Below are 27,385 nucleotides of genomic sequence, written 5' to 3'. Positions count from 1 at the left end.
CTTATGTTGATTTAGAATAAGGACTTCCAAACATTCTGAAGTCATAGAAGGACTATAAAAAAGGAGATGGGGTAGTATGGAATTTTAATGATATATGGCAGAAAAACAGAAATTATTTAAAGCATGTGGAAAAAAGGGATCTGAAATAACAGTAGCAAACGAAGCATTAATATATAGAAGTTGTAGTAAATGTTTTTGTGTCTTATTTAGGTCATAGCTTTTAAAAAGCAATCTACTGTAGTTAAATGTGGTAATATTCACATCCTGGTCAAATCCATGATTATGATTCAAGTAGACTCACTGCTCTAGGGGAAATGTAGGCATAAAACAAAATTTACAACCTGGATTCAGAAAGAATATATATAGATTTAATATGAATAATTTAACTCTACACACATATACAGAGTATATAATTCTACTGATGAAAGAGCCAAGAGGCCTTCAACACATTTCTATGAAATCCCAGGGGTCAAGGACACATTTATATAAAGTCTGGGGATTAGCTCCTGTGAATGCTTATGTCTAATTCTACTTAATAAATTTTTTTATTCTAAAACTTAATTTTATATGGCTGTATTTACATGCTTTTCTTTCTTATAAGTCAGAATATAACTTAAGGGCAAAGACCTTATTCATTCTTTGACCTCCATTACAATAAAGGATACAGTGTAAGTGAGAATTAAACCTTGAAGCAATTCACAAATATATGGTGAAAGAAAAGCTGGCAGAGTAAAAAGATAAAGCAAAGATATGTGCAAAGTTGCTCAAGAGGACTCAGACAATGCAGCTTTAAAAATCAAGTGAGCAGGATTTCAAGAAGAAGGTGATCAACAGTGTAAGAAACTGCCTTGAGATTAAGAATGAAGGAAAAGACCACTCAATGGGTTATGTTGAAAATGTCACTGGTACCTTCTGAGAGAGTAGTGGAGACTAAAGAGTTAGACTAAAGGATGGGGAGAGAGGGACTGAAGTTAAAAGATATAGCTGATGGGTTTAAATATTTAGAAATAAAAGCTGTCAAAAAGATAGTAAACATTAAAGAAGAGGTAGAAGAATGTAATTGTTAAGAACAAGAACTATGGAGCCAGGCCACCTGGGATCAAACGTCAATTCTCCCACTTACTAGCTATGTGACCTTGGGTAATTTATTTAACTTCTCTAAGTCTTGGCTTCCTTATCTGTAAAATGGGAATGATCACAGTACCTATCTCATAAGGTTGCCATAAGTACTAAATGAGCTAATATACATGGAATGCTGACAATGGGCCTGGCATATGTAAGCCCTATGTGTTTGCTATGATTAATCAAAATTTATCTTATTGTGCAGAAAAAAGTCAGTAGAGAAAAAGCATGAAGACATTAGAGAGCTATGAAAGCAGAGCGACTAAGGAGCTAGCATGAGCTCTAGAGAACAGCTAAAAAAGATGTACGTGGTAACTTCTCAGATTCTAGAAAAAGATACAACGCACATAGTGATGTCCAAGAGAAGAAATTGGCAAATGAAACTCTTGTTGAATGGCTTCTATCTTCCCCATGAAATAAGCAATAAGGGCAACTGATAATAACTCATAGTGTGGTTTTAATATTTTAGAAAGCTCTACCTTGAACAGGAACTGAACATTACTGTAGTTAAGATAAGTTTGCCACAAATGCTTTCTGCTTATACATTATGGCTCACAAGTGTAGATGTGACTTTTTGTCTAAACTGTATACTTCTACTAGATTGTTTGAACATCAGTTTTTATACCGTAATCTACCAAAGGTCAGGAAAAGTGTACTCTGAATAAATGCCATTTATAGATGATGGTTGTCAAATAAAACTTAACAATCACACAGAAACTTTTAAAATACAGATTTCTATGCTAATCCAAGTGCATCTGTGCCAATTAGTGTCTCTGAGGCGAAAAAAGTCATTGATTTTTCTCCTCTATGTGTGTATGACTATATCTCTGTCTTTTCAGTTTGATAAAAGAAAGCTAATGATAAGTAACTACCTTGTAAGTTTCCTCAGGATGCCAGCACACACTCATGCCAGGGGAATGAAGAACAAAATGAGCTGTCTGCACTCCTTCCAAGTTCCAAATCCTAACAAAAGGGGTATAATGTTAATTACTCTTGACATAGCACTACTAAAAATGAAATTTCCCTGAATTTATTCAAAGCTATTAACGACAGAATATAAGGTATGCATTTGTACTTAATGTATATCTTTTAAAGAAAATTGTAGCACCACTTTTAAATATTGTGAAAGTACTACAAAGAACTTAAATTTTTACTGTACTTAATCATGGAAAAAAAAGTCATGCACATTCTCTCTAAGCTAGCACAGCAAGTTATACGGTAGTCAAATTAAACTATTTATATACTTATATTTTGTAGACAACATTTTGAAGTTTCTAGGTCACTAATCAAGTCGCATTCCAACTTCAGTAGTCATTTACCAATAATTACTACCAAGAGTGTACACACACACACACACACACACACACACACACACACACACACACACACACACAGAGAATGGCATTCCCATTTTCAAAATAACATAAAGAAGCTAATATGAAGTGGTGTGACTTTAGTGACATAGCCATTCACATAGCTTATTCCTTCCACCTTTGGGTTTCCATCTGAGTGGCTACTTTATACCTTTTCTGATTGGCTCCCTTCTCCAGTTTTCTCTCCCAAAGGTGGCCATGCTTGAGACCTACCAGGTTAAAGGTAGGTTGAAAGAACAGACACTTTGTTCCTCCTACTCTCTTTCCCCAGTAGGTACAAATCTATAGTAACAAGAAGCAGGTTACTCACTGACATGGTGCTCTATCTCAACTGCTTTCCCAACCTGAGGGGGTGGGGGTCAAAACTCAGAAATCTCAGTGATGGCACTTTGTTGGGAGAACTGTCACCCACCACCTAGAATGCTTGTTTTCACCTCATTCTTCACACTATGCCAGTGTTAGACTGCACTGGCACAGAGTGTGGCATAGAATTCGCATGGCAGAAGACAAGTTGGTGGGAAGCTGGCAAAGTGCCCAAGAATTCTGGTCCTTAAGAATTGAACACATTCATTAGAATACTTCGTAAATTGGAGTTTTCCTTCTAGGTTTTATAGTTTCAACATCTTGGTGAAAACTTATTTCAAAGAAAGTAGATATATTTATTGGAGAAGGTTACTATTCTGTGCCAAAACACATTACTTAAAATATTTTTCTTCCCTGTAGAAATTAAAGGGTCTCCAAATCTTGAAATATCACAGTTACATATAAACTAACACAAATGTCTTCAAAATGAGTATCTATTCGATTAAATGCTTGAGAAGCATATTCTTTTCTTTTGCCAAACCAACTTTTCATCTGTATTTGTTATAGAAGGGAGACAATTATAATTTAATTGAAGAGGAGAATCATATTTGTCAAGAGTTTATGCAATTGTGTTTCACTCCCCACGACAAATTAAATTATTAATTATGGCAGCTAAGTATTTCTTTACTTTCTGTTGCCTTTTGTATAATAAATGTTGGGCTAGCATATATGTTTGTCACTATTGAAACAGTGGAAATTTGTCTTGCAAATTCAGTGAGTCCCATGAAAGGATGAATTAAAATCTCAATTTTTTGATCTTAGTCTAATATATATTTGATTTTTGTTGGCTATTTAATGAATTGAGTAAGTACATTCCAGAGTTTTTCATTTTTTTTTTTCCTTTCAAATGAAAACAATGAAGTAGAAAATATGGATAAAAATAGTACGTAGAAACAGGTCAACTCATGAAGTACATTCTGCCCAATGAACCAAATTTTTTGAACAGAACCTGTTTTTTTTTTTTTTTAACCTGACTTAAAAATGAGGAGGGTGATCCACATGACTGACTTTTCAAGGGACTAGGATAAAATGATTTATGGCTTATAAATTATATGTTTATTCAATTCTCAAGTGGTTACACAATCCAAGTACTAAGTATGCAAAATACAACACATTTGGCTGAAATGAGTTATCCTAACTAAATTAGCCACAGATGGAACAATTTAAGTTGTTAAGTCTTATTTCCCTTTTTGATAGATTCTATAATTAAGCCCTTCTCAAATCCTTTTGTGAAGCGCAACTCAGTTTTCTATGTCTCTACTAAATGGGTCATCTAGGTATCATTACTTACATCAAAGTCACACTTGTTTGCTTAAATCAATCAATCAATTAATTATTTTTGTTGAGTGAGAGTCTCACTCTGTTGCCCAGGTTGGAGTGCAGTGGCATGTGCACAGCCACTGCAGCCTCCGCCTGCTAGGTTCAGATGATCCTTCCATCTCAGCCTTCCAAGTAGCTGGAACTACAGGTGTGTGCCACCATGATCGGCTAATTAAAAAAAAAATTTTTTTTATTGTAGAGATGTGGTCTTGTCAAGTTGCTCAGGCTGGTCTTGAATCCCTGGGCTCAGGCAATTCTCTCACCTCAGCCTCCCAAAGTGCTAGGATTATAGATGTGAGTCACTGTGCCTGGCTATTTATTTTTCTGATACAGTTTTTGAAGTACGCCACACATAATAAATGCATATAAATATTAAATGTACATTTCAAGAACACACCCAGTTTAACACCCAAATCAAGAAACACGGTATTTCCAAAACTTCAGAAGGAGTATGCATTCTCTTCCACTGCAATGATCCTTCCTTCCACCTCAGTCTCCTAAGTAGCCGGGACTACAGGTCCATGTGCCACCATGCCCGGCTAATTTTTTTTATTTTTTGTAGAGATGAGGTCTTGCAATGTTGCCTAGGCTGGTCTTGAACTTCTGGGCTCAGACAATCCTCAGCATCCCAAATGCTGGAATTACAGGTGTGAGCCACTGTGCGTAGCCTGTATGTACTAAGTATTTGCAAAGGAAACTTCAAAGGGAAAGTTTTAAGGTAAAGCAAATCTGCTGACATATTAAGCAGCCAATACAGAAAGAATCAAAAGGCACTAGTTAAATAAAAATCAAGAAAAATAAAATGACAGTTTTGACCCAATTTGAACTGTAATTATAATGAACATACCACCCTTCCCAACATTGTGGTCATCAATAAAACTCTCAGATTTAGCTGTAAAGTGATAAGATGAAGATCTAAAATTATGACTTACACTTATTTTACTTTTAGTAGTTTATTGCTAGAATTATTGCCTCATTTCAGGCTGAGTGCTTTTCAGCACAACATTAAGTATTCCTACCATATGGTATTTAAATGTTATTGTCCCATTTAATTCATAAAAAGGTTCCATAAATTGGGGGTTGGCATATTGGGGATATCCCAGATATTCTCAAAGGGCTTTTAAATTGACAATTAGTAGAGAGAAATGTTCCATCTGAGGATTCAAAAGGAAAGTTCCTGGGTAATGCTCTGTTCTTTTTTATTTGTTTGTTCTCCACTTTTAATTGGCAGCTCATTGTTTGCTTGGGAGTTCACTGTAGAAAGAAATATTTGCTACCAAGTGTTTTTGTCAACATAGACAAAAGAAGGAATGGATGACATTAAATGACACATCTGTATTAATTTGGCCCTCTTCAACTGGTAAAGCCAAAAATAAAAACCACAATCATTCTAAAAGACATGATTGGATCATATGAATCAGGGTACTAATTAATGAAATATGAAAGCAAGAACAAAAGTATTTAGAGATGTAGTTACAAGGATAAGATGGCACTTTACAATGTCACTGGGACCTCCAATCTTCTTAGACAAAAAACTTATTTTTACTGAGCTTATAATAGCACAATGAGGGGTCTCCCTCTCATTTCAAACAATCGATCACTAAGTTACTCATCAGGCTATGAAGGTTTCAAAGAGGGGTAAAGTCATGATACATTTCTTTAGAAAGTGAGCATACAATTAGAAAGAAAAGTGAAACAAATTAAAACTCGTGCTAAAACATCTGGTTTTAAGTGCGAAAGAAGTTCCGAGGTGGGAACCACATAACCCAAAGCACAAATCAAGGAACTAGACTGACAAATCCTAAGAGTGGGTATGGTAGGTCAGAGTGGTGAATAAACTTTGTCAACTTACGGCTCAGGCTATGGAGACCTTCAATAGCTGGCAAAAGCCTTAAAAGTGAAGATAACAAAATGGTATGAGAGTTGGAAGTAAGAATTTTGTAAAGGGTAATTTCATCATGTGTGTTTCAAATATATTCAGAAAATAAGATTAGACTGTTTTCTTTTTTATACTTAATACTACTGAAGTAGTAGCTAGTAGTAGTTTTAAAGTACTAGCAATAAAAGGAATGGATTATTAGTTTGACTTCAGAGTAAGAATTACAAGTGTGAAAATGAGGTAATTGTATATGCTTACTATTTTACCCTTCAATAATTAAAAATGAGTCAAATTCTGGGTGCGGTGGCTCAAGCCTGTAATCCCAGCATTTTGGGAGGCTGAGGCAAGAGGATTGCCTGAGTCCAGTGGTTCGAGACCAGCCTGGGCAACTTGGTGAGACCTTGTCTGTACAATATATCAAAAAATTAGCTGGGTATGGTGGTGCATGCCTGTAGTTCCAGCTACTTGGAAGGCTGAGGTGGAAGGATTGCCTGAGTTCAGCAGGCTGAGGCTGCGGTGGCCATGAGTAAGCCATTGCACTCCAGTTTGGGCAACAGAGTGAGACTCTAACTAAAAAAAAAAAAAAAAAAAAAAAAAAATTAGTAATAATGAGTCAAAAATAGAATCAATAATGAAGGCTGTTTGCATTTTAGGTGGGAGAGGGAAGAAAGGAGGTGGCCTGTTTCAAACATAACACTAAATGAACTTACTATACCATACAAAATATTGTACATCTTCATGAAGCCTTGTGTAAAACTGACAAAAGGAGACCAAGGTATAAGGTACAAAAAAAACCTTATAAATGTATACATTGTTGCTTCATTTTGATTTCTTGAAATATAACCAAATTCAGCAGAAACTACAAATTTATTATCGCAGAGGTGAGAAACGATCTGAGGCTACCCCAGGAGAGAATGATTAACATCTTATTTAACTTATATAGACAAACATACATTTTTGAAGGATGGGAATTGTGAGAAATTTTGTCACATTTAAAAATAAACCTAAAAATTAAACTCACAAATGCAAAGAAACACTACATAGTAGTTTTCAAGCAGATCACATATGATTTCATCTTTAAGGAATTCAGAGTAGAAGGGCATTTTCCTTAACTCACATGAGCCTTTACACAAACACCAGTAACACTACCCAGAAAATATTAGCTTTTTACTTTTTCCAAGAAACACATTGATAAACTTTACAACTTTGACTATATCCTTAATTATAAAGCTTTAAGTGAAAGAAAATGGACATCACATTCGCATCAATGGACTTTCCAGATTGACCTGAAAACTATTTAGGAATATGACTCCCATTCATACAATTCACTTACTATAACCACACGAGGGCCACATAATGCAAGCCCGAATTATTGCAGTCACTGATTTGGTAACATACTCTATTCAGTACTTGTTTTGTATTTCATCTACAAGCGTATATGAGAAAGAACAAAGTGCTGAGTACTAGAGAGTAGTGTCACCAGAACATAATCATGTAAAATTTTAGAAGATTCTTTCATCACTTTAGGGAATTTTACTTCATTACAATCTTCATTAACATACAATTTCACTACATTTAATTTAAAAAGTCTGCAAATGTGATCAACAGGTTTTAGTATACTTTTTGAAAGACTCTTTTAAAGGCAAAGAATCTTTATGTTCCATCACTGGAGGAAAAGTACCACCATGCTCAATGCCAACTATCAGTTTGATTCCATTCTCAAGGCTTTTGTTAGTACTATGCAATAACTGACACCATCTCAATTCAAAATGTTACAAAAAATTAAAAAGAATTTTATTAGACAAGCAGGGAACTTTTCCTAAATTATTCAACTGTAACATTATAATGAATAATATAAATTATTCTGATTTTGCTTTGTACTTGGAATTATTTAGATATGGTTTATGTCCTCCTAAATGTGAATGACTTTGCAAGGAATGCTTCACTGGCCTATCTTCAGAAGGCTCTCAGTCCCCTTTTGTCAATTTCCCACAAGGACTGATTTTTAAATACATCACATATTTTGTAATCTCAATTGGGGTGGGGGTAGAGAAGAAATACTCTACCTTAATTGTGGATCTTAAATACTCAAACGTACATAAACAAAAATAATATTTAAAAAAACTAGCTAGTATGTGGTACACAGAAGACATCAGATAAACATCCTCTTTCCTCTCGTAACATTTTTCAAAACCTATACTACTGGCTTAGTGAATAGCTTAGGCAATTTAATATTCCTTATCCAGTGATTTGGTTACACCCCAAGAAAAAACAACCAAACAACTCTTATTCTTTGTTGTTTTAAAATACCAACCCTTCTCCCATTCTTTTGAAAAATAATCACAGTTAGAACACTGTTAGAACTACAAATATTCATGTTTTATATAAAAAGTGAATGGCACATTATATACTTCTATTACATTAGAGTCTTAAACTAAGAATTTCCTGGTCTCTAGAAGTCAATTTTCCTTTATCATAAATTTTAATCTGATATTTTAAAAGATTATTGAAGGGTGAGGAGAAAAGGGATTTACTTCTGACAAGCTTTGTAGTTACAGTGAGTACTGGGCCTTCTATTTCTTTTGTATCCTCCAAAGGACTAAATGTTGGCTATACTAAACGTGTTTAATAAATACTTGTTGAACTGACTTGTCTTATGGTACTGTTTCTTGTATATTAGAAACAGTACCACTCTGTTATTTGGCACTAACTGGGAATGAGATGTTCTGTATTAGTGAGTTTGTAAAATAATAAGCTTAACCCATTAAATACTTCAATACCACTTTTACCTTTTTTTGGAGGTAGAATAAATCTTTCTGAATGAGTATACACTTTTCTTTGCCTCTCAAAAATAATAATTTTAGCCTTCTTTTGATGATGCTAGGACATAACTATAAACCTCAGTATTTATTATTTCCTATGCAGTATACATATAAAAACACATATAGCACACATAAAGACAAATATCAGCATTTACATTGTAAGTACAATAAAGAAAATGGTACAGAATATAAGGTTAAATAATTAGCAATCCCATGATTTACTTGAGAATTTTTCTTATTAAACACATCTGTTAGATGCTTTTTTGGGGGGGGTAACAGCATCTTTTTTTTTATAAAGATGCAGTGACATATAGTTGTATTCATCTCTTCACCCACCCACTCACTGAGTACCTACTAGAGGGCATTCTTCTAAGTTCCTGTGATGACCTCTCAGACAGTTAAGCATGGCTGACCCAACAAAATACTTCATTAGTGAAAGTCCAAAAGCAATCTACTCCAGAGTAACTTTCCCCATCCTCTAGAAAAGTCTGTTTCTCAGCAGCATTTGAGCCCTGTTTTTCAGGCATCATCGATAGCATGCAGCTCTCTGTGGCAGGTTGCATTTACCCTTCTTCTTCTCAATAACTGGGCGAATGGGCTATGAAGAAGAAACTAACATCTTTATTCCAAAAATTGGTACTAGGGTATTTTTGCAAAGCTACCTTTAAAAAACTATAAAGTCTTCATCAGCAGAAGATGACATGCCTATAAACACGATTCTCAGTACAATTCTATCAATTTTATTAACTACATGATGCTTGATTTTTATTAGAATAGACAGGTAATACGGATATCTGTTTTTTCAGTAACATAAAAAGACAAAAACTTCTTAAAGAATCTTAAAGTAGAAACAGTATCCTTTAGTACTTAAGAAACAGATTGCTGTAAAGGAATAATAAGAGAAACTACCATAAAAGATTTTTGATGATTAAGTGAGTTAATTCATATAAAATGCTCAGAATAGTGCCTGGTCACTTACGAAGTAGACCCAAAAAAACCCAGAATTATTTTTTGGCAGGCATACCCCTTGTAGTACATGTTGTCCCCACTAGGTAAGTGCTTTAGGAACCCACTGGCATCAGTGTACCAGCTAGTGTTCTAAGAGACTGTGTCTGGCTTCAGTAAATGTTTTTTTGAAGATTCAACATGGTTGCCCATTTCATGATGGATGATTTATGAGGGCACCCGCCCACACTGTGCTGAGTGTTCAGCAACTTTTGATCAAAAATGGCATGCCTCCCTATTTATCAGATCTTGCTCCAAGTGACTTTTTTTTGATTGCCTGGATGAAAAAGGTCCTCAAAGGGAAACGTTTTTCTGATGTGTAAGAGGTGAAACAAAAAACGGCAGAAACGCTAAAAGGCATCACAATTGATGAGTTCAAAAACTGTTGTGAGCAGTAGAAAAAGCATCTTGATAGGTGGATTACATCAAACAGAGAACACTTTGGCACTGACGTTTAAACATCTAAGAATACACAATTTTTAGAAATAAATTCTGTCCCCCCCCCCGTATTAGTATCTAAATCAAAGGTTCTCCACAGGGGATGGTTCTAACACCTAAGGGGACAGTTTTGGTAGTCCTAATGATGAAGGTGCCAGAGGCATTTCATGGATGAGAGTCAGGATGCTAGTCACTCTGTATGGTTTCAGGATGAGAGTGAACTTTAGAGACTCACCAAAAGGTGGGGATATTTCAAGAGAGGTTATTTGCAATCTTTGTCAACACTTCATTCCATGGGATAGTAGTGCATTATTACTACACTGATACTATATATATACTATACTGATGTTCAAGAATATTATCCTTCTTTATTTTTTCAACTTGACATCCCATAATTTGTCTTGCTGTGTTATTCCTGATTAACAGTATTTCCTCTTTCTCTTATCATACTTAATTTTGTTCTATTATACCAATGTGAGTTAATAAAATTTTAAAACTGTAGTTTGTTCAGGGCTAAGATACTGTAGCACTCCAGATGGCACTATTTACATTGTACGCTACACAGATTATAAATCCCTGGAACTGTGCGAGTTGCTTCTGCCTTACATTTTCCTGTTATTTTATTTTTCTGATATCTCATCTTATTGACAAAGACTATTTTGCCACATCTTCATATCTACATAGCTGAGCATATACGCACTGATGTTATTTCTATAACAATTTGTTGTCCTTTTATAGAAATGTATAATACAATTAAGGCACTATAATACTTTTTTGTAATGATGTTTTGAAGGCTATATTTTCCTTTCTTTTTTTTTTGAGTTGGAGTCCCACTCTGTCGCCCAGACTGGAGTGCCCGGCCACCGCAGCCTCGACCTGCTGGGCTCCGGTGATCCTTCCGCCTCAGTCTTCTGAGTAGCCGGAATTATAGGCATGTGCTACCACACCCGGCTGACTTTCTGATTTATTGTAGAGATGAGGTCTCGCCAAGTTGCTCAGGCGGGTCTTGAACCCGTGGGCTCAGACAATTCAGTCACCTCAGCCTCACAAAGCACGGGATTACAGCCTGAGCCACTGAGCCCGGCTGAAGGCTATATTTTCTATAAGTTCATGGTAAGCATTATAAAATGTTTGTTAAGAAAGGTGGTATTGGAACTGCTGATTTAAATGAGAACTCAATTTTCTTATAAACTTGCACAGACCACAGAATGCTGAAACTAGATGGAATCATATACAATATGATCTATCATATTCTAGAATAATATTTAATATTATGAGTAGTACTTTGGTTCATAGGGTGAGTATTCGGAATTTGACAATTTTCAATAAAACACATAAATTTCTTTTTTTATTCAAACAATTTTTATTGAGAGTCTATTAGATATATTGTACTGTATAGCACTATACAGCAAAATACACAAAAACACAATCACTTGTAGAAGATGCACGTGCGTGACAATGTACGCCAGACACATGAACTAACATATATGATCAGACATGCTAACGCACGTCCACATCCTTGAAAGTTCACAACTTGATTCCTATGTAGGGAACTTGCTTATTGTACTAGCAACATAGGGTTTGGCGTCATTGTATGAATGGCTACTATACCCTGTGGCCATTCTGGGACACATTGGTGAACTGCTCAAGAAGGTAGAGTCTGCCTGGTATGCTTGAGTCCCCCAAAATAGTTTAGTAACTACCACTGGTTGAAAATCCAAAAATACACACATTTGGTAAAACTATTCAGGGCACAGATTAGGAAATGGTGTTCCTAGGGCCACAAATCTGCTAGGTTATTATAATATCATGCCCCCTTTAGAAATGTCAAGGTAAGACATCAGAAAATATGGATAGATCAAAATAAAACAAATTATTTAAAAAAATCATTGGGTCTGCTCTTTATAGTATAGACTGCCAAGAATACATATTGTAGGACTGCTTGTATGATACAATCTTTTTTTACATACAAGTGTTAATGTAATATTCTTTTATATAGGTTATAATATTTTACATATCAAAGTTTAGCATTTTAAAAATTGTGTTATGCCATATAATTCACTATTTTAATTCTGTTAAAATATACAATTCAGGGTACATTACATTAGTACATTCATCATGTTGCGCAATAATTACTACCACCTAGTTCCAGAACACTCTCATCTTCACCAAGAGAAACACTATAACCATCAAGCAGTTAGTCCTATTCTTCCCCTGGCTCCTGGCAACCATTAACCTGCTTTCTGTCTTTACAGATCTGCTTATTCTAGAGATTTTACGTAAGGAGATCATAGAATATGTGACCCTCTGATCTGGCTTGTTTCACTAAAAACTGTTTTCAAAGTTCATCCATGTTGTAGGATTCATTAGTACCTCATTTCTTTAGGTGGCTGAATAAAATGCCAACGTACGGCTGTAAAACATCTTGTTTATCTACTATTAGTAGACATTTGGGTTGTTTGCACCTTTTTGCTGCTAAGAATAGTGCTGCTAGGAATATGCCTTTACACGTTTTTATTTGAACACCTGTTTCTAATTCTTTTGGGTACATACCTGGTAGTGGAACTGCTGGGGCACACTGTAGCTCTACATTTAACTTTGTGAGGAATGGCCAAACTGTTTTCCATAGTGGATGCACCGTTTTACGTTCCTACCAGCAAAGCATGAGGATCCCAGTTTCTTCCTTTACAGTCTCATGAACACTTGTGATTTTGTGTTTTAAAAAATTACAGCAATTCTAGTGAATGTGAAGTGGTGTCTCACTGAGATTCGGATTTATATTTCCTAATGACTGAGGACTTTTAACATCATTTCATGTGCTTGTTGCCCATTTGCATAGCTTCTCTGTAGAGTCCTTTGCCCATTCTGTAATTGAGTTGCCTCTCCGCTGTTGAGTTATAAGAGTTCTTCACATATTATGGACGTAAGACTCTAACTTGTATATGATTTGCAAGTATTTTCTCCCATTTTATGAGGTGGCTTTCACTCTCTTGACAATGTCTTTTGTTGAAATTCTATTTATTTTATTTGTACTTTTGGGATCAAACCTAAGAAACCATCATCAAATCCAAGGTCATGAAGATTTACCTTATGTTTTCTTCTAAGCATTTTCTAGTGTTAACTAGATGTTGTTGCGAATTTTTGCACCTATATTTGTAAGGGATAGTGGTGTGTGGTTTTCTTTTCTTGCAATGTCTTTGACTTTGGTATCAGGATCATGCTGGACTCAGAATGAGTTAAAAGTGTTCCTTCCTCTTCTATTTTTTTGGAAGTCTTTAAGAAAGACTGGTGTTAATTCTTCTTTAACTGTTAGATGGAATTCATCAGTAAAGCATCTTATCCTGGGTTTTGATTTGTTGAGAGGTTTTTGATTGGTGATTCAATCTCTTTACTTGTTTTAGGTCTATTAAGATTTTCTGCTTCTTCTTGATTCAGTCTTGGTAGTTTTTTTGTCTCTGAGAATGTATCTATTTCATTTAGATTATCTAATTTGTTGGTGCATAATTGTTCATGGTATCTTTGAGAACTGTTTTTATTTTTCTAAGGTTGGCAGTAATGTCCTCATTTTTTCTGATTTTGTTAGTTGGAGTTTCTGTTTCTTTCTTCATCTGTTAGAGAAAAGTTTGTCAATTTTGTAGACCTTTTCAAAGAATCAACTTTGGGTTTCATTGATTCTCTCTTTTAAAGGTTTTCTATTCTAGGCCAGGCGTGGTGGCTCACGCCTATAATCCCAGTACTTTGGAAGGTGGAGGTGAGAGGACTGTCTGAGCTCGTGGGTTTGAGACCAGCCTGGGCAACATGGGGAGACCTTGTCTCTACAATAAATAAAAAAATTAGCTGGGTGTGGTGGCTCCCGCCTTTAGTTCCAGTTGCTTGGAAGGCTGAGGTGGAAGGATCACATGAGCACAGCAAGTAGAGGCTGTGGTGACCATGAGCAGCATGCCACTGCACTCCAGTCTGGGTGACAAAGTGAGACTCTGACTCAAAAAAATAAAAATAAAAAAAATAGGCCGGGCGTGGTGGCTCAAGCCTATAATCCCAGCACTTAAGGAGGCTGAGTTGAAGGGATTGCCTGAGCCTGCGGGTTGGAGAATAGCCTGGGCAACTTGGCAAGACCTCATCTCAACAATAAATCAATAAATTAGCTGGGTGTGGTAGTGCGTGCCTGTAGTTCTGGCTACTTGGAAGGGTGAGGCGGAAGGATTGCCTGACACCTGCAGGTTGACGCTGGTGTGGCCGTGAGCATGCCACTGCACTCCAGCCTAGGCAGCAGAGTGGGACTCCAACTCAAAAATGAGATAAATAATAAATAAATAAATAAACAAATAAATAAAGATTTTCTACTCTCTATTTTGTTTATCTCCCCTCTGATCTTTATTATTTTCTTCCTCCTCCTAGCTTTTGGTGTTTACTCTTTTTTAAAGTTCTTCCAGGCATAAATTTAGGTAATCTGCAAGTAAAGTTAACTAATTTGATAACTTTCTGGGTTTTTTTTTTTGAGACAGGGTCTCACTCTGTCTTCCAGGTTGGAGTGCAGTGGCGCAATTCGGGCTCAGTGCACACTTGATGTTCTTGGCTCAGGTGATCCTTCTTCAGCCTCCTGAGTAGCTGGGACTACAGGTGCATGTCACTAAGAGTGACTAATTTTTTTATATTTTGTAGAGATGAGGTCTTACTATGTTGCCCAGGCTGGATACCTTTCTTTTGAACGTAGGTGTTCACAGCTACAAATTTCCCTCAGAGCATTGCTTTTGCTGTATCTTGTAAGTTTTGTAGATTGTGTGTTCTTATTGATCAAAAAGTATTTTCTAATTTCCCCTGTGATTTCTTTCATCCATTGACTGTTTAAGAATGTAATATTTAAGCCTAGGCAACACTGGAGACCCTGTCTTTACAAAAAATTTTGTTAAAACATTAGCCAGGTATGGTAGTACCCATCTGTAGTTCTAGCTACTCAGGAGGCTGAGGCAGGAGGATCTCTTCAGTCCTGGAGTTTGAGGTCACAGTGAGCTATGATCATGCCACTGCATTCCAGTCTGGGCAACAGAGCAAGACCCTGCCATAAAAAATTAAAAAAAAGACTACAATATTTAATTTCCATGTATTTGGTAATTTTCCAGTATTCTTTTTGTTACTGATTCCTAGTTTTATTCCATTTTTATCTAGAAAGATACTTGTGTATGATTTCAGTTTTTAAAAATTTATTAAGATTTATTTTGAGGCCTAATTTGATTTATTCTGGATACTGTTCCACGTGCACTTGAAAAGAACATGCATTGTGCCAATGTTGGGAGTGTTTTATATGTCTGTTATATTTTAATGTCTATTTCTTTATTAACTTTCTACCAAGTTATGCTATTTAGCATTCTTTTTAAAGTACGGTATCACCTGCATATAAAACCATTCCCAAGATGACATAGGCTTTGACCAGGATCAGTAAAGAATTTCACTAATGTACCTTTATCACCAACATGCCAACCTAGTCCATAGCTGACATTACTTCAGTGTAGTAACCAGAGTCATCCCTGGGATGTAAATGACTCTTTCCTCTCCCTAAATGGCATAGTTGCTATGTGACTGGTGTCTATTTGTAGCTTAGAGATTTTATCCTTTGAGTTAATGATGATGGTTGTACATAATGTGTTTCTATTGTAGTTTGTCCCCTCAGAATTCCTTCTTGTCTTTCTTGCTGTGAGAGTGCATGTTACTACTTGTCCTTAGTCAAAACTTGTTGATTCCCAAATATTTTCTGTTTTTAAAAAATCCTATCTATATCACTTAGCCTTTGGCCTAAGAGGTTTTTTTTTTGAGTTGGAGTCTCACTCCATCTCCCACACAGGAATGCAGTAGCACGCTCCCTGCAGCCTCGACCTGCTGGGCTCCGGCGATCCTTCCGCCTCAGCCCTCCAAGTAGCTGGAACTACAGGCGTGCGCTACCACACCCAGCTAATGGTAGTAGAGATGAGGTCTCGACAAGTTGCCCAGGAGGGTCTTGAACCTGCGGGCTCAGGCAATCCACTTATCTCGGCCTCCCAAAGCACTGGGATTACAGGCTGAGCCACCGAGCCCGGCAGAGGTTTGGTTTTAAGAGCCAATTAGAGTTGTTTACTTCTGGTTGGTGAACTAAGCTGATAAATTCTAAACTTAGCTCTCTAGCTATTGCTATAATGATATCGTGTATCAACCTGAAAATCTCAGTGGCTTATAAAAATTAGCATAAATTTTGCATTCACAGGTCTATGGGAAACTCTGTTTCATAATGCCAGATGGGTCCATATCTGTTCCATGTGTTTCTCATTCTGGGATCAGTACATATCTAGGACATGCTCACCTTACAGCAAATGACAGAACACAGGAAGTCAAGTCAAACTGGGTGAAAGTTTTAAAATTTCTGCTTGTGTCACAGCTGCTAACATTACATTGGTCTAAATAAGTCACAAAGCTGATGCACAATTGAGTGGGAAAATCTCCCCTTTCCATGGGAGGAGGAAAGGAGAGCAAATATTTGAACAATAATATCATCCACCACAGCCTAACAAAATGAGACACTTAGGGGCAATGCAGTGTGTTTTTCAAAAATTTAAATTAGTTGAAACTGAAGGATTTTGAAGTTAAGCTCTTTCCACTTTTTAGTGTAATAATGTCCTTTCTTTTGTAAAATGACAACGGTAGAAGGTAGTAAACTTTAAAAATTATTTTGTGACAAAATAAAAAGTTGGCAACCCTATGTCAATCCCCCAAAATTTTTGGAGAATTTTACTAAACTAAAAAAAAAAAAATCAAAGAAAAAACCTCATAGATCACTAAGAGCGATCCTAAGTATCTTTGGCTGTTGTTTACTATTCAAAAGCCATTCCTTGGCTTGCAAACACACTCATTTTCCCCCTTTGTAGGTTTCATTAAACAAAATGCTTGTGATTAGGAAAGTCCATGGTTTAAAGAAATGAAATATCATTAATTTTAGTGATCTAATTTTTACCTTAAAAATGGTTCCACTTACTATTCAGGTTATTATACAAACTTGGTTTTGTTATACTTGGGGCCCTAGAATCTTAATGTCATGTTAATCTTTTATGTCTCTGACATGAAAATTTTAACAGGCGGTACATAAAGAATAATGGCCTATGACTCCATAACTTTAAAAAGATGAGCTATATTAAGAAGATTAAAATTTTAAAAAGTGGCAAGCAGCTTTATTTCCAAGTGAAGTGATACATATTTAATAGTTTTATATGTATGTATTAATAAACATGAATGATTAGGCATGGCTTTCTCAAACATTAACTGGCAGAGTAGTGTTTTTATTTTTCCCTCACAGCACTGTCAAACCAAACGAAGCAACTGACATTTCTCTAGTGACTGATTCATCTCACTCCTGACTCCTTGGCTTATTTCCATCTGCTACTGCTGCTTTTCACCTTGTTCTTATGATATTTTCCAGCTTTAGACACTATTAAAATGTTATAGCTATTTCATCCATCCTAAACTAGAGGGTGAGGTAGAAGAACATAATACTGAAATGCATTGTATTTAAGAAAACCTTATATGGAAGCCTTTGAATTTGTCTGAACACAAATTTTCCATGAGTCTTATGGAGCAGATGAGAATCACAGTTCATTATTAAGCACGAACTTATCATACAGGATTTGGGAAGTAGCTTCATAATATGGCAATTACCTTTTATTATACCACCGATCTTGCCCAATATTGGAGAATTTGACTCAATATTTATTTAGATTTCATAAATGTGAAAACCTAAAATGAGAGTCAGAGAGACACTCATGAATCAGCAAGGATGGCTTCATTAACTGGGATGAAACTCAACTCATTGGTTCAAACTCATGTTTGTTCATACCATACCAACAATTTAAATAAAGTAGGTTACTTTTACAACATTTTGTGGAATTTATATAAAAGTTACATTTTCTTTTATTAAAAAATGTAATTCTTATTAAAATAAAATAAATTTTAAAAAATGTGGCTGCAATAAACATACCTGCAGGTATGATCATCACTCACACTTGCAATTTCTTGGCCTTCTTTGGGATCAAATACCAAACCATTAATGAAATCTGAATGGCCCTCTAAAATCTGGCAGAGGAAGAAAACTTAGTAAGAAAACAGGAAAATAATCTATGATACTTCTATATGATATTTTTTTACTTCACTGCATTAAAAGCTTTCACTGCATGCATCTTTTCTATAAATATTTAAGCAATTGGCTATTTTGTTTTTTTTTTTAGTTGGAGTCTCACTCTGTTGCCCAGGCTGGAGTGCAGTGGCATGCTCATGGCTACTACGGCCTTGACCTGCTGGGTTCGGGTGATCTGTCCACCTCAGTCTTCCAAAGAGTTGGAACCACAGGCATGTGCCACCATGCCTGGCTTGTTTTTTGTAGAGATGAGGTCTCGCCAAGTTGCCTGGGCTGGTCTCAAACCCCTGGACTCAGGCAATCCTCTCTCCTCAGTCTCCCAAATTGCTGGGATTACAGGTGTGAGCCACCGTGCCTGGCTGTAATTGGCTATTTTTAAACTTTGATTTATATACCCACTTATTTGGAAGGTTTATCTGGGAAATAAGTTGATCATTCAACACACCGCTATTAGCTTACTCAGTCTTTCTTTCTAGTGTGTATTTCTTAGAAAAACACACACTTTTTTTTTTACTGTGCCGTCCTCATACCCCTTCCTTTCTCACTTATTTCATAAAGCTTAAATAAAAAATTAAACCTAGAAAAACTTTTTAGGGGTAATGAGATACAGCGCCTCTAGGTATTTTACCTCATACCTGTTGTTGTGCATACTTATTCTACTACATAACAAACACATGTAGAAGGGACTTCACTTTCTAATGCCTATATTTACCTGTTCAATGTAACTGCCAGCACTGGAGACAGCTAGTGTTATAAGCCCATAGTCACAATCAACATAAAAATCCTCTTCTGGACACAGAAAGAACAAATGAAAAGTTGTACAGTGGAGGAGAATGTGAGCAGGCAAGGTTCAATTTGTCTAAATGCTTGTAGTTGAAATCCTAAATAGGCCTGACAGAAATTTAAATGTTTAAATAGATATCATTCTTCCCTTTTTTCTCCCTTTCTTCCTTCCAAAAAACTCAAATATGATCTCTGAGGTTAATAAAGTGGTTCTCTATGGTACTGCTCACTAGAAAGGTAACATTGAAAAAAAGAGCTCTAACATTCCTGTATAACTTTAACAAACTAAGGTCCTCCAAATCATTCTCCAAAGCTTCTGTCATAGTCTACACAAGACAAACTACATTAACAGTAGAAGTTTAATGTCTATTATAACTAGCATATTAACTTTTGATAGGTCAAAATGTTATGTGCCGTTTATATACTTGGTTATTCATAGTATAGCCTAAATTAACCAATACGTACAGTACATTAAGCTGACTATAGCTTAGAGCAAAACGTTTACTATTTTCTAAGTGATTGGAAAGGTTTACAGTTTATCTTTGCTTTATATTATCCATATTTTTAATTTACTAGAAAGTCAAGAAGGTGGTACCATTCCTATAAGAAAACAGGATGCAATTTCAACCTGATCTGAGGACTATTTATTATAACAGAAAACCCACATATATAGGGTTTACTGTGTACCAAGCATTGTTCTAGGTGTTTCATATAATTAGCTTAGTCAGTGCTCATAATTCTGTGAGGTAGATGCTATGATTACTCCCATCATAGGTAAGGAAACAAGCACAAAGAGATTGGGTTATGTGATTACTACTAAGCAGCAGTGCTGGGCTTTAAACTCAAAGGATCTTGGCTCCTGTGTCTGAGCTCTTAACCACTTTCTAATCCTGTCTGTGCCAAGGTGTACTGATCATTTATTCCCTTGAAGTTCAACTATTACTCCATGTGTGTTCATGTCTATTATACTCCTACTATATCTAACCGTGAATTTCTAATTCTCTCTAATTTGCTGTTCCTACATAATAATTTAATAAGTGACATCAGATTTAGAATCTACAGTTATTAAGAACCTATAGTAGAGTAAATAAGACCCTAAATTACACACTTTAATGATGACCATAAAAAGCCATTTTAAATTGGGATAATTCCAATTAAAGAAGCAAAAATTAATAAACACATTAAAAAATAAACTCTAAAGATTTATAAATAATACTTGTCAGCATACCTTATATTCATTTTTATCTTGAAGATCTGAAGTAAATAATCTAATTTTCATATCAGCTGCTGAAGTACAAAATCTAAAAGCAAAAAAAAAAAAAAAAGAACAAATTCATTTTCAGACTCTGTAAGTAAAAGTTCTCCCTCTCTCTCCATTCCTCCCTCCAAGTCACCTAAGCTTTTATTGTAACTCATAATTATGCTTTTTTTGGAGGGGGGCAGGAGAATGTTGTAGCTTTATTGTAAAAAATATTATGTAGCCATTACTGAAAGTAGGAGGTATATTAAGCATTGTATTTTGAGAACACACAAAATGTTAGTATATTCTGAATTTGTCTCTTTAATAAAAGTGTAGAATTTTATATTAAATCAGTTTAAGTGTTTTCTTAGCACAGATTTTAAAAAGTTTTCTTCATTTTAGCCAGGTCAACAAGAGATACTGAACATATTGCTACACATCTACCTTAGTTTTTGCCTTCTTCTGGTTTCCATAACACTTATGCTTGCCTTCTTGTGGCATCCCTAACCCTTATCTAAATAAATTAAATTAGACAAAATAAGATATTCTTTTTATACCTATAAAAGTCAGTATATTTATACCCATTAAAAGCTGGAGTAGTGCTTGTACTTACTGTCTCTAAGCATTTAAGACATTTTTTCCGTAGTTTTTCAGTGGATGTTAATTTAAAAAACAAAATTTAAGAAGCAAATAACTGGTTTTTTTGTTTTTGTTTTTTGTTTTTGTTTGTTTGTTTTTTGAGTTGGAGCCTCACTCTGTCGCCCAGACTGGAGTGCAGTGGCCGCTCCCGGCCACCGCAGCCTCGACCTGCTGGGCTCCGGTGATCCTGCCGCCTCAGCCTTCCAAGTAGCCAGAATTACAGGCACGCACTACCACGCCCAGCTAATTTTTGATTTATTGTAGAGATGAGGTCTTGCCAAGTTGCCCAGGCAGGTCTCGAACCTGCGGGCTCAGGCAATCCACTCACCTCAGCCTCCCAAAGGTGCGGGATTACAGGCTGAGTCACCAAGCCCGGCTTAAATAATTTTTTTTTTTTTTTTTAATTGGAGTCTCACTCTGTCGCCCAGACTGGAGTGCAGTGGCCGCTCCCGGCCACCGCAGCCTCGACCTGCTGGGCTCCGGTGATCCTGCCGCCTCAGCCTTCCAAGTAGCCAGAATTACAGGCACGCACTACCACGCCCAGCTAATTTTTGATTTATTGTAGAGATGAGGTCTTGCCAAGTTGCCCAGGCAGGTCTCGAACCTGCGGGCTCAGGCAATCCACTCACCTCAGCCTCCCAAAGGTGCGGGATTACAGGCTGAGTCACCAAGCCCGGCTTAAATAATTTTTTTTTTTTTTTTTAATTGGAGTCTCACTCTGTCGCCCAGACTGGAGTGCAGTGGCCGCTCCCGGCCACCGCAGCCTCGACCTGCTGGGCTCCGGTGATCCTGCCGCCTCAGCCTTCCAAGTAGCCAGAATTACAGGCACGCACTACCACGCCCAGCTAATTTTTGATTTATTGTAGAGATGAGGTCTTGCCAAGTTGCCCAGGCAGGTCTCGAACCTGCGGGCTCAGGCAATCCACTCACCTCAGCCTCCCAAAGGTGCGGGATTACAGGCTGAGTCACCAAGCCCGGCTTAAATAATTTTTTTTTTTTTTTTTAATTGGAGTCTCACTCTGTCGCCCAGACTGGAGTGCAGTGGCCGCTCCCGGCCACCGCAGCCTCGACCTGCTGGGCTCCGGTGATCCTGCCGCCTCAGCCTTCCAAGTAGCCAGAATTACAGGCACGCACTACCACGCCCAGCTAATTTTTGATTTATTGTAGAGATGAGGTCTTGCCAAGTTGCCCAGGCAGGTCTCGAACCTGCGGGCTCAGGCAATCCACTCACCTCAGCCTCCCAAAGGTGCGGGATTACAGGCTGAGTCACCAAGCCCGGCTTAAATAATTTTTTTTTTTTTTTTTAATTGGAGTCTCACTCTGTCGCCCAGACTGGAGTGCAGTGGCCGCTCCCGGCCACCGCAGCCTCGACCTGCTGGGCTCCGGTGATCCTGCCGCCTCAGCCTTCCAAGTAGCCAGAATTACAGGCACGCACTACCACGCCCAGCTAATTTTTGATTTATTGTAGAGATGAGGTCTTGCCAAGTTGCCCACGCGGGTCTCGAACCCGCGGGCTCAGGCAATTCACTCACCTCGGCCTCCCAAAGGCACGGGATTACAAGCTGAGCCACCAAGCCCGGCTTAAATAACTGTTTTTTAACCAGTTTACCTTTCATCATAAATGTTCTAGATTCTTAGTGATGTTAGACAATGGCCGAGGAAGAAATAAAAATTATATTTCTATCTTGAAAAACAAAGTTGATCTCCAATCCTTTGGGTAAGAAGATTATCAGACAGACCTGACTAAAGTTAACCAGTTTTTCTCAACTAATACATTTGAAGACCTTTCTAAAGTTAAGGCTATTAACCTATAGACCCTGATGTGTTGGCAGATCTCTGCTAACACACCACTTTCCAGTAATTTGTCAAGAGTCATTAGAGGAAATAGATCAAAGCCATCAGGAAACTCCTTTTTGTCCAAGGTTTCCTCAGAGGTGAAGTTAAAAGTTGCAGCAGTGAAATACAATAGTTCTTCCTCCCTGCACAACTGAAGATATGCTGATCTGAAATCTGAAGGGTTCATAACCAAAATTCAAATTTTCTGTCTTTTTTTGGGTTCAGAGAAGAAAACACATAAGCACGACGGGAGAGGTATATATACGTGCATCGCGTTACTGCCAACCCCAATGTCATGATGCTTTCCCCAGATGTTTTCCTTTAGAAGTTTCAAACTTTCAGGTCTTACATTTAGGTACCACTTTAAGTTATTTTTATATGTGGTGTAAGATCCAACTTTGTTCTTCTGCATGTAGATATTCAGTTTTCCCAGTACCATTTGTTGAAGAGACTATCCTTTCCTCATTGTGTAGCCTTGGCAACTTTGTCTAAGCTCATCTGACCATTTATGTGATTGTTTATTTCTGGATTTTTTACTTTGTTCCATTGGTCTACATGCCTGTATTTATGCCAGTACCATACTGTCTTGATTACTGTAGCACTGCAATGTTTTGAAATAAGGGAGTAGGAGACCTCTAGCTTTCTCTTTCTCAAGACTTTTTTGGCTATTTGGGATTCTCTGAGATTCCTTATTAATTTCAGGATATTTTCTTCTATTTCTGAAAAAAAATATCATTGAGAGTATCAGCTGAAGTAGGCTAATAATTTATTCTGAAGTCATTCTGAAGTCATTGTGCAGAGATAGAAAGAGGAGGAAGGCAGGGAGAGAAAACAAAGCTTAAGGCAACGACATGCTAATGATAAACTATCAGGTAGGGTTTCTTTCTAAACACAAAATGTAGTAGTGAGCCTGGGGTATGGCTCACATCTGTAATCCCAGCAGTTTGGGAGTTGCTTGAGTTTAGGAGTTTGAGACCAGCCTGGGCAATATAGTGAGACCTCCTTTCTCAAAAAAATAAAAAATAAAAATTAGTCATGCATGGTGCATGGTGGTTTGCACCTATAGCCTCCCAAGTAGCAGGGACTACAGGTGTGTGCCACCATGCCCACCTAATTATTTGACTTTTTGTGGAGACAGGGTCTCACTATGTTGCCTAGGCTGTTCTCCAACTCTTGGGTCAAGCAATCCTCCTGCCTCAGTCTTCCAGTGTTGGGATTACAGGCATACTTCACAGTGCTCAGCCTGATTTATATTTGTATAGTTCCAAAAAGGGAGGCAGCTTACTAAATACCAACCAACAAACAAAACAAACAAAAATGATGAAACACAGTAAATCCACTAAAAAGAAGACAGGAAAACAAGTACCAACAACGAAGGGAGCACTGAATCCAAAAGCAGAACATCTAGGTTATAGGAAGCATCACAAACTGGATTTAAAATCAGGGGAAGGCTGAGCTCAGAATTTGTACCTAAATTATCTCTTACTTAAAAAAAATTAAGTTAGCTCAGTCATAGCTAACTTACGGTTGTTAGGTACTATTTACTGTAAGACGTATCTTTCAGATTTAACATTTGTAGGAAGCATGGTGTTTTGTAACAAACGTTAAATAACCTGACATATTCTTGCCTTTGTAAAGAAGGCCTCAGCAGGCATTAAGATTTTTCTCAAAAAGTCATCATTCTTTTCAAACGCTTTCTATAAAAACTGAGGCCTAAGGACTAGGACTACAGATTTATGTACTGTTAGTCATGAAAATGTGATCTCGACCTATGCATGAGGCAGGAAGGCTAATTAATGACTTAACCATATCTCATTATTTTAACAGGACTGTACTTTCAATAAAGTGGCAAACTCAGTGAAGACTTTTTTTTTTTTTGAGTTGGAGTCTGCAGACTGGAGTGCAGTGGCCGCTCCTGGCCACTGCAGCCTTGACCTGCTGGGCTCCGGCGATCCTTCCGCCTCAGCCTTCCAAGTAGCTGGAACTACAGGGGCGTGCTACCACACCCAGCTAGTTTTTGATTTATTGTAGAGATGAGGTCTCGCCAAGTTGCCCAGGCGGGTCACGAGTCGGTAAAGACTTTGATTTGGACGAATCTCAGATAAAAAGCTGTGTAGTTTGGGTCAAACACATGGTTAAGGCATCACTGTCTAGCTATCATCTAAATAACAAATTCAGATGATAAACTTAAAATATTAAGTTATAGAAAATGTCAAAATATTTAATATCTAGTGTTGTGGAAAATGGAGGAAAAAGTCCCTATTATTAAAGACTTAAGTTCACTTAATACAATCAAAGTACATTAATAAATATTGCATTTAATATTTTTAAACTTACTTGATTACTGCAGGCAATGAATCAAGTCTAGTCTCTGGGCTCCAAGCTATGCCATCAACCCTGACACCATGATGAAATGTTCGTAGTGTTTTATACTGAATTCCTTCAGTGTTTGTGTCTTCCTCCTAAGTACACAGTAAATGTTTTAATACGTTATGAGAACAAACAATATGATACTTATTATTCCATTGTAATGAAGAATTTATCAGGAGGTTATGTATATTCCTTGGAAAAGTTCAAAAGCAGATTATATATTGAGATTAAACTTGCTCATAGAATTAAAGAAAACCCAAATCTATCTTATCCTTACAAAGTAACTCTCTAAGACAACTGAAAACAAATGGTAAACCTGTTCTACTTTGTCTTAGGAGAATTTCATAACAATTCAATGAAAATTGTATAGACTATGAATCAGAATATTCTAGGTAAGTGAATTAATATTAATGAATTATCAACTGAAAATATTTTAAAAATATACACCAAAGTTTTTATTATGTTGAAGATACCTTGGGACCTTATGATGCCTAAAAGTCATCACAATCAGTTTCAAGGATTTTCATGTAGTATTATATAACAGCACTATATACATGTAAGATGCTACAAATAACTTATTTGTATCATTACAGTCTATGAATAGTAAATACGTAAATAATAATCTGGTTAATTTAGTCTTGGACATTTGATTCTGGGTATAAATGCTTAATAAAGTTAGCTTATTTACTTGGCTTAGTCTTACTAAAACAATTTCACTTTATCCTCATGCGAAGGTGAGAGAAAAAATGAACTTGAAAAGTCAAGCCATCTATTTCTGGCAATGTGGACAATAACCTGAAAAGCTTTCCCATTACAAAAACACTCCAAAAATCCAAACCCAGAGAAGCACTAAGTATTAAGGCATGCAGCTGTTTGAAGGGCATTTGACTTAAAGCTTCGGTCTGCAAGGGACAGGAAAAAAATCTTATTGCCTGCACAAGAAGGATGCCAAATCAAAGATCTCTGCATAGATCCAGGGCTCTTAAGGGGAAAGTAAGAAAAAACAAAAAGAAAACTCTGCTATGCAAAATACCTACCATGATAGAAGGCCAATAAACAGAAAATGAAACCTGTGAAAAATCTCAACCTTTAGCTGGTCCTAGCATAGGTTTGAGGCTTAAATTCATTTTAACTATTGGCCCAGAAAATGACAAAAAACTTATTTCAAAGTGATTATATGTTGATAGTGCCAAGTGACGGCAAAGTATCTCTGGCTGAATTACCTCTACCCAGTCCTTAAAAAGTTCACACAGATACAGTCCAATCAAATATGATCTTATTATACACACACCCACATATGAAAACAAAGTAGCATAAACAAAATCAATAAAACTGCAAAATCATATAAACAAAGACATCAGAATAAAAATTATCAGATACAAAAAAGTATGTTTAAAGAAATAAAAGAGATAATAAAAACATATGAGTGAACAACAAGAGATTACCAAGTAGATTTAAAAAGGAACTGTAATTAAAACAGCATGGTACTGGCATAAAAACAGAAACACTAAAGAAAAAAGAAAAAAAAAAAAAACAGAACAGAATACATAGACAAAAAACAAACCCATGCACTTGCAGACAATTGATTCTTGATAAAGGTGCCAAGATGGGAAAGGACATTCCCTCAATAAATGGCTTTGGGGCATATGGATATCTACATGCAGAAGAATAAACTGTAGCCTTATCTGATACCATATACAAAAATCAATTAAAAATGAATTAAAGATTAAATATATAACCTGAAACTGCAAAACTATTAGAAAAAAACATAGGGGGAAAGACCACAACATTGGTCTGGACAACACTTTTTTGGATATGAACCTAAAAGCACAGACAACAAAAGCAAAACCAGATAATTTGGAGTATATCAAACTAAAAAGCTTCTACACAAAAGGAAACAACAAAGTGAAAAAATCCAGAGATTGAAAGAGCATATTTGCAAACCAAACATTAAGTTAATATAATATCAAAGAAAAAAAAAGGCGGGCTCGGTGGCTCAGCCTGTAATCCTGTGCTTTGGGAGGCTGAGGTGAGTGGATTGCC

General features: G+C 36.6%; 1 protein-coding gene across 2 annotated transcripts in view; it reads right to left on the bottom strand.

Annotated features, from left to right (window-relative positions):
• The window catches only part of NUP37 (nucleoporin 37), a 43,394-nt gene that overhangs the window by 5,340 nt on the left and 10,669 nt on the right, over positions 1–27,385 (bottom strand). For both annotated transcript variants that reach the window (XM_008056495.2, XM_008056496.1), the window contains exons 3-6: positions 25,310–25,434; positions 20,486–20,558; positions 18,319–18,413; positions 1,995–2,085 (exon numbers count right to left, since the gene is read on the bottom strand). In XM_008056495.2, coding sequence (XP_008054686.1) covers positions 1,995–2,085; positions 18,319–18,413; positions 20,486–20,558; positions 25,310–25,434 — 384 coding nt within the window. The remainder of the gene's footprint in view (positions 1–1,994; positions 2,086–18,318; positions 18,414–20,485; positions 20,559–25,309; positions 25,435–27,385) is intronic.

This window comes from Carlito syrichta, unplaced genomic scaffold (assembly GCF_000164805.1).
Source record: "Carlito syrichta isolate Samal-C Ts95f unplaced genomic scaffold, Tarsius_syrichta-2.0.1 Scaffold302384, whole genome shotgun sequence".
Lineage (NCBI taxonomy): Eukaryota > Metazoa > Chordata > Mammalia > Primates > Tarsiidae > Carlito > Carlito syrichta.
The sequence above is the reverse complement of the archived record's forward strand: the minus strand, read 5'-3'. Positions and strand labels throughout refer to the sequence as shown.